The following is an 8,994-nucleotide window of genomic DNA, read 5'->3' on the forward strand; positions in this document are numbered from 1 at the left end:
ACCTGGAGCACAATTTTTTGTGGCAGCGGAAGTAGGAACAGCTAGGGTGTATTGTGCTGGTGGGTATAACTGGGTCAAGGGGTGGACTTAAAGAAACCCCTCACTTTTCCCTGAATTTCCAAGATGACATAGTTTCTTTAAGCTCATCATATTCACCGAAATACAATTTTTACTTAGAAGAAATTGAGTATGCACTTTTATACAATTGCATTTCACTTTCCCCAGGAGAAGCAACATCTGCATTAGTTTACTGTTACCAGAATCTAATGCAGTAAATGTCTCTTATCAAACTCATACCAGGCCTGGCTGTCTGCACAGCTCCCAGAAATCCCCCTTAGTGAGTCTGATAAGCAGTTTAGTAACTCATTCAGTGCCAGGCACAGACAGGCCACACTCATTTAAATGAAAGCAGACAGAACTGCATGCTAATCTGCTGGGTGTTTTTCTCTCTGCTGTCAGATCCCCCTGCTTTGTATGTCATAGGGTTGTATTCCATCACTTTCCAACCTTCAGATTTGTAAGCTTGTTACTGTAGAAGGTGACATTATGCCTCTGTGCCAATACAATCTGCAGCTGAGGGCGGATGCTTGACACAGATCTCTATTAGCATATTCTATCTAAAGGTTATTCATTTGCATACCTATCACCAGGCCAAAGAAATTCACTGTCATCTCATTTTTAAAGCATTTCATTCATTCCCCTATGTATATCTATAGCAATTAATCCAGTAACATTAATTTGTTATAACAAAATTTACAGTGTTCCTGTATGAAATACACAGCAGCTGTTTATAGATTGTCATTATTTTGTCACAACATTACAAGATCCATTAGTTCTCTTATAAAAGGTTCATTATACACATGGAAGGGAACACGGATATATATTTAGTATGGAGATACAGCTGGAAAAAGATAAACTGGGGGTGTATATTTTTCTGTCATTCAGTTAGCAAACATAGGATTATTTAAAGTGGAACTTAACCCTCCCATCTTTTACAGCTAAGGAAGCTGCCATCTTAGCCTCTGTTTGATTTGCAGTTGCCATGGCTACACCAGCCATTTCATGGCTTGACAAGTGAAAGCACAAGCAACTGTGACAGTTATCATTCAAGGCATGTCTTGTAATGGTTTTTATACATGTGCAGAACTAAAAAATATGTTTTGTTTCAAATCAATCCTTTATGTTACTAATTTAGTTTAGTTGCATTCGTAAAGAAATGTGTTTTGTTTAGTTTAGTTAATTCATTTTTTACAGGATTCAGATTTTTTCCAGTGGATTGGAAGTATTTGAACCAAATTTGAATTGAAAATATTGAATCCATTTGATTCCTTTGTGAAGAATAGCTAGTTGTGAAGGAGCGGGGTGGCTTGCCGGCCATGGCATCCTTAGCAACCATGACTCATCTGCGGTCAGCGGGATTGCCCACTGACAGCAGAATATAAACAAACCAGTGCCAGCATTAAAAAAAAAAAAAAAAACTGGCATGGGGATCCCCCCAATGCCTACCAGGCCCTTTGGGTCTGGTATGCATTTTAAGGGGAACCCCACGCCAAAATAAAAAAACAGCTTGGGGTCCCTCAAAATCCATAGCAGACCCTCATCTCAGCATGCAACCCGGCAGGTCAGGAAAGGGGGGATGAGCGCACCCCCCCCCCGAACCATACCAGGCCACATTCCATCAACATTGGGAGTGCTTTTATGGTGGAGGGCACTCCTCCCAAAGCACCTTGTTTCCATGCTGATGGGGACAAGGGTCTTTATCAAAATCTGGAAGCCCTCTTTAGCAAGGGGGCCCCCAAATCCCCTCCCCCCCAAAAAAATGTCAAAAATAAATAAAAACACAGAGGCAAGTCCCTTATTAGAAAAAAATATGTCCTCTGAAGTAAATCCAGCATCAATCATGATGAACGCCAACACCCCCCCCCCCCCCAGAAAAAGAGTTCCGCACTCGTTGCTTGCCTCCCAGCGTATGACAGCTCAGGTTCCCACCAAAGTAAATAAACAAAGGGGCATGATCACCTAATGACAGGCGACATCACCCCTTAGGGCTTCACCCTCACTGACACCACCAGAATACCTTTCTGTGAACCTAGTAGACACACAAGAATTAGACTTACAACAATATTAAAGGTAAAGAGACTGTATTGGCATGTTAAGATCACAAAAGTATAATAGTATAATGTCACGTAAAAATCAGTTAGCAAGGACACAAAAAGGACTGTATAATTGACCTCAAATGTACTCTTATAGGAGTTTCTACTTCGAGCATATACTGTAACCCCAAAGGCACAAACAGTAGCTCTCTGTATAAGAAACCCTGCTCCAAGTGACTAAACAAGGGTAACAAGGTGGATAAACTATGTCATATGAAGGCTCTCAAACAAAGGGTCTAAATTTTAGGTCTGCAGATAAAGAATTAGTGTTAGACACAGATCTATACTCAAGAAAGACTAAGCTGCATATATCTTTGTGGTGGATCTTCTGCCGGCTACGTTAAGAATGTTGGCGCACGGGGGAATGAGTGTAAGTCAAAGAACTGGGTATTGCAGTGATGTATATAGGAGATTGATCTTCATGGCAAAGGTGACTCTCTAAATACAGATGAGCACTTAGGAGGCAAGGTAACACAGCCAGGCACTAGGGTGTGCACAATTGCAGTAGTTAGTTGTAATTATGTGCATAGTTGCAGTAGTTAGATGTAATAGTGAGTGCAGTTGCAGCACCCTGAGAAACAAAATTAGATAGCGGGGCTGCATTGAGCCTAGTCTGGAACAGCATAAGCAGTTTACTTGATAGCAGGGTCGGGGTCTATGACTGCAAGTTACTAATGGATGCAGCTTAGCAGTGGTTCTGTGAGTGGGACCCTCTCACTACTTTCTTCCTCTGTAGTTTTCGGATGGCAACTGATTTGATGATGGGAGGGGGCTCCCTTTCCCTCTGTAGTTGACCAGTGCTGGCCTGGTGATGGTGACCTGGATCACGAGCAGGCATCTCATAGTGGGCACCAGAACAGCAAATTAATGCAATGTACTCTGCTCAGTTCAGCCTCCTGGTCTCTAGATGGAACACAGGAACAGCTCAGCAAGCACAAAGCAGCATGGCACTTCTCCCTTCCTCACTCTGAATGGTGCCCTCCCCAATTGCCCTGTTCCTTTCCAGGCTTTCTTTTTTATATGACCCCTCCTGCTCTTAGGTACTCCTAGGCATTGTAGTTGCTTCCCACTCATGATTGCAATCTGCTTGCAATCCTCCTCCAAACTACATCTCCCACGATGCTGCTGCCTATCTCTTGATAGAAAAAGTGGTAGTAGTAGTATCAGTAACTTACTTAGAGCCCAAGGGCAGTGCCCCTTTAAAAGTAGGCAAGATGGACAAAGCTCTTTGGAACACCAGCCAGTGTCCCCTTTGCTACACCTGCAGCTGACTTCCGAGCACCAGAGGGAGTTAAACAGCACAAGTCTCTCAGATCCTTTAGGAATTTCTGTACTCACAAGGACCAAGAACAGCTGGATGTTTTCCTCCATGATAGCAGACAAGACCTTCAGTAGACAGCCCCTAAGCCAGCATAGCAGAACCCAGGTCTCAACACTCAGGCCCTCAGGTTGCCCACCTGTGGCAGTAGTTGCCTAGGAGAGCAACATGCCCTCTCCCAGGCTGGATCATTCTTGGACAGGAAAGAACTCAGAGCCCCATGTGCTCACTGAATATATAGTTACCCAGCATGCCTTAGAGTCAGTCTCTCTGGGATAGGCTGAAGCTGTATCAATATTTATGCTGCCATCTGCATAGCTCCACACCTATCATCCAGAAAATTCTAACGTTTCCTGGATACAGAGGAAGCTAGGCAGATTGGCAACAGCTGAGCACACAGAGCAGATCTAACTACATGATCACAGCTCAACAAGTAGTGAGATAACTATGCTTTTTTCTAACAGATCTTTTCAGCCATTCTGGTTACACAGTGACAACGTAAGTTATCTATCAAAAACACAGTTAATGTGTTTTTCATTGTGAATGCTACATATTAAAAAGTAAGTCCCAACACTTAAGCTTGGATACACCACTATTGGGCTCCATGCACACTAGGCATTTTAACCACTTGAGCACCTGAGGATTTACCCCCCTTAATGACCAGGCCTTTTTTCGCTGTTTGGCGCTGCACTAATTCAAATGATAATTGCGCGGTCATGCAATGCTGTACCCAAACGAAATTTACGTCCTTTTTTTCACACAAATAGAGATTTCTTTTGGTGGTATTTGATCACCTGTGCGCTTTTTATTTTTTGCGCTATAATAAAAAAAAAACGAAAAGTTTGAAAAAAAAACAATATTTTCTACTTTCAGCTATAAAAAATATATCGTAAACTCAAAGTTAGTCATAAATTTAAGCCAAAATGTATTCTGCTACATGTTTTTGGTAAAAAAAATCCCAATAAGTGTATATTGATTGCTTTGTGTGAAAGTTATAGCGTCTACAAACTATGGTATAGATACTGTAATTTATGCCTTTTTTTGCTATACAGTGCTGCACTAATTCAAATGATAATTGCGCGGTCATGCAATGCTGTACCCAAACGAAATTTACGTCCTTTTTTTCACACAAATAGAGCTTTCTTTTGGTGGTATTTGATCACCTGTGCGCTTTTTATTTTTTGCGCTATAATAAAAAAAAAACAAGAAAAGTTTGAAAAAAAACAATATTTTCTACTTTCAGCTATTAAAAAATATATTGTAAACTCAAAGTTAGTCATAAATTTAAGCCAAAATGTATTCTGCTACATGTTTTTGGTAAAAAAAATCCTGTGCATTAGCGGGCAAACTGGCGCTATCTAGGAGGGGCGCTAACACTATTGGAAGTCACCAGTGACACTAATACAGTGATCAGTAAAAATCTGTTCACTGTAATCAATGACACTGGTGACAGGGCAGTGAAGGGGTTAACTGGGGGGGAGGGGGGTGATCAAGGGGTTAAATGGGATTTCTGGTGCACTAGCGGGCAAACTGGCGCTATCTGGGAGGGGCGCTAACACTATCAGAAGTCGCCAGCGACACTGATACAGTGATCAGTAAAAATCTGTTCACTGATCAGTGACACTGGTGACAGGGCAGTGAAGGGGTTAACTGGGGGGGGAGATTAAGGGGTTAAATGGGATTACTGGTGTACTAGCGGGCAATCTGGCGCTATCTGGGAGGGGCGCTAACACTATCGGAAGTCGCCAGCGACACTGATACAGTGATCGGTAAAAATTGGTTTACTGATCAGTGACACTGGTGACAGGGCAGTGAAGGGGTTAACTGGGAAGGGGCGATCAAGGGGTTAAATGGGATTACTGGTGTACTGGCGGGCAATCTGGCGCTATCTGGGAGGGGCGCTAACACTATCGGAAGTCGCCAGCGACACTGATACAGTGATCAGTAAAAATTGGTTCACTGATCAGTGACACTGGTGACAGGGCAGTGAAGGGGTCAACTGGGGGGGGGGGCAATCAAGGGGTTAAACGGGATTACTGGTGTACTGGCGGGCAATCTGGCGCTATCTGGGAGGGGCGCTAACACTATCTTAGGTCGCCAGCGACACTGATACAGTGATCAGTAAAAATCGGTTCACTGATCAGTGACACTGGTGACAGGGCAGTGAAGGGGTTAACTGGGGGGGGGGGAGATTAAGGGGTTAAATGGCATTACTGGTGTACTAGTGGGCAATCTGGCGCTATCTGGGAGGGGCGCTAACACTATCGGAAGTCGCCAGCGACACTGATACAGTGATCGGTAAAAATTGGTTCACTGATCAGTGACACTGGTGACAGGGCAGTGAAGGGGTTAACTGGGGGGGGGCGATCAAGGGGTTAAACGGGATTACTGGTGTACTGGCGGGCAATCTGGCGCTATCTGGGAGGGGCGCTAACACTATCGGAAGTCGCCAGCGACACTGATACAGTGATCAGTAAAAATCGGTTCACTGATCAGTGACACTGGTGACAGGGCAGTGAAGGGGTTAACTGGGGGGGGGGCGATCAAGGGGTTAAACGGGATTACTGGTGTACTGGCGGGCAAACTGGCGCTAACTGGGAGGGGCGCTAACTCTATCGGAAGTCGCCAGCGACACTGATACAGTGATCAGTAAAAATCGCTTCACTGATCAGTGACACTGGTGACAGGGCAGTGAAGGGGTTAACTCGATCAGGGGGTTAAATGTGTCCTAGGTGTGTTCTAACTGTTAGTGTAGTGGTTTGTACTCACTTTTACTGTGTCTTCTTCTCTGTCTGGAACGGAATGTGTCCAGGCAGAGAAGAATGACATCATATCCTGCCCTGTGTAAATGTCAACACAGGACAGGATAGGACAGGGACCGATCATCTGATTTCAGCCAGAAATCACTGGCTGAAATCTAATGATTGATCCCTCCTGGATCGAATCGTGTCACCCGCGGGTCGGCGGGAGCGCGCGCGCGCGCCCCCTACCCGCGAAAGTGTCGGGAGCGCAGAGCCCGTTTTAAAACGTGCTTTTGCGCTCCACTGCCGCCCTGCACACGTATATATACAGTGGCAGGGCGGCAAGCGGTTAATAACGCTGGTAGCATTCGCTGTGTAACGTAACATTAAAAACTTGAGTTTTTCAGTTTTTCTTTAGCGTTTTTCCGAGTTTATGTTTTTTAGCATTTTTTTTTAACAAACAAAAAAAATTTTTTTTTTGCTAAAAAAAAGTCCAAAAACACTGGTTTGCTGTGTTTTACAGCTTTTTACAGTGTTTGCTGTGTTTTTCCAGCTACAAAACTCTTCCAGAAACCCACTAGTTTTGGGTTTTTTTTCCAGCCAAAAAATGCTGATTACAGCCTATGTGAGCATGGATACATAGGATAACATGCTGGGGAGTTTACAGGCTGTATAAAATAAAACACCAAAAGCCAAAAACAGCAGCTGTAAAAACACCCAATGTGCATGAGAACATAACCTTACACCTTTCAGAGTATGAATCATTAATCACTATCCTCTGAATACGATCTTTTAGCCAGTTTTCTATCCATTTACAAACTGATTTTTCCAAGCTTGTAGACTTTACCTTACACATTAGCTGTGTATGGGGATCTGTTTTAAACGCTTTAACAAAATCCAAATATACTACATCCACAGCCACTCTGTCTTTTCTAAGTTTTGCTTTTTCTGTTTTTTGCTTACTTCCTCATAAAAGGAAATCAAATTTGTTTGAAAACGTGTGTGTCTTTCAAGAATCCATGCTGTGTATTGTTTAAAATATTTTTTCCAGCAAGAACTCATCTATATCGTCTTTTATTAAACTCTCCAGTATCTTCCGAACTACAGAAGTTAAACTAACAGGTCTGTAGTTACTTGCTAAAGACTTTGATCTCTTTTTTAAATATAGGGACCACATCGGCCTTACGCCAATCCAGTGGTACTATGCCAGTCATTAAAGAGTCCCTAAAAATTATAAACAATGGCTTAGAAATGAAAAAACTCAATTAGGACATGTGGGTGTATGCCATCTAGTCCGGGTGCTTTATTTACCTTTATTCTATCTCAATATTTCTGGATCATATCAATGTTGAGCCATAGTGGTTCATTTGGAGTTGTGTCGATATCATCCCCATTATGGACAAGAGCTCCCCCATGCTCCGTTGTATACACAGAGCTGAAGAAGGTATTTAATAAAATTGCCTTCCCTTTGTCCTCAGTCACCCACTCTAGATTATTTTGTAAAGGGCCTACATGCTCGGATTTGACCTTTTTACTATGAATATATATTGTAGTCCCCCAAGAATATAGACTTTTTTAGACTAGGAAAAAACTTTTACAAAGTGTTAAATATAGATATTACTTACATTATTTGTTGATGTCTAGGTGAATTTCATGTTTCTTTTGATGACATATATATTTAAGAAGTTATATTTGTTCATATTATAATTTGTAAACTTTACATTTATCTGTTTTCTGTTATCAGCTTTGCGGTCTTGGAATGACAACAGCTGCAGTCGTGAATTTCCTTTTGTCTGCAAGATTCCATCTATGGCACACATGTGACCACGCTAATCAGTTTTAGAACTTTGTGCAAATGTTTATTCCACAAAATTGTAAATGATCTTACCTTCCCTTTCTGACTGAACGAAAAGTTGCTACCTAGTATTGTTTTGGTCACTTTATGGAAGGACTTTCCTGAATGCAATTCCCAAGTCCATGTATTAGTAAGGGTATGTGAGAAGAATTAAGCTTAGGAAGCAGAAAGTCAACATTGATGTTAATGTATGAGAGTGATTAAATCATACCCACTGAAGGTTGTAATGCTTTTTTCAATTAGGAAAATTGAGTATTTCTAAAAGACAGAATGAAAATGGATATGGTTAAGCACTTCACATGGATTGCTGTATCTTGGTGTAAAATGGGTGATTAGTAAGGGGTTTATTTACTAAAGCTGGAGAGTGCAAAAGCAGGCTCTCTTCTGCATAGAAACCAATCAGCTTCTAACCTCAGCTTGTTTAATTAAGCTTTGGCAATAAAATCTCGAAGCCGATTGGTTTCTGTGCAGCAGTGAGCCTGATTTTGCACTCTCCAGCTTTAGTAAATAAACCCCTAAGTGTCCAAATGTACAAGTTTTTAAAGTAGATCAAAACCCTCACTGGATTTCACTTAAAGTGCAGCTGTCCCCAGACTATGGGCGTTAAATATTTCACATATCCTTAACACACAGTAAAATAGTTTTTGACCTCTCTAGCTACTTTTTTGTGCAAAGTTTTTGGTTCTTAAAGGTCCTCAAAGATCACAAAATAGGTGCAGTCTCAGTCAGATTCTAACAGCTTAGAAACACCTTTGATTACATTAGAGGGTTGGCAGGCTGCCAAAACAATTTCTTATAGAAAAAAGCTAACATTTTAATGCCTGCTATGTGAACTCTGAAAACATTTCTTTACAATGCCAATAGATGCAAAGGTGAATGCTTGTTTAGTGTTTTATTGCTTGTTCATAATATATAAATACTTTCATG

At 41.8% G+C, this 8,994-nt stretch overlaps 1 protein-coding gene across 1 annotated transcript in view; it reads left to right on the forward strand.

The window, feature by feature from the left end:
- CLEC19A (C-type lectin domain containing 19A) overlaps positions 1-8,286 on the forward strand; it is a 59,722-nt gene extending 51,436 nt beyond the window's left edge. The window contains exon 5 of the mRNA XM_089679070.1: positions 7,957-8,286. Within this exon, the coding sequence (XP_089535196.1) occupies positions 7,957-8,036 (80 nt within the window). The 3' untranslated portion in view covers positions 8,037-8,286. The remainder of the gene's footprint in view (positions 1-7,956) is intronic.
- Positions 8,287-8,994: the final 708 nt, after the last annotated feature.

This window comes from Staurois parvus, unplaced genomic scaffold (genome assembly GCF_062004578.1).
Source record: "Staurois parvus isolate SC_StPar_1 unplaced genomic scaffold, SC_StPar_1.0 ptg000217l, whole genome shotgun sequence".
Classification (NCBI taxonomy): domain Eukaryota; kingdom Metazoa; phylum Chordata; class Amphibia; order Anura; family Ranidae; genus Staurois; species Staurois parvus.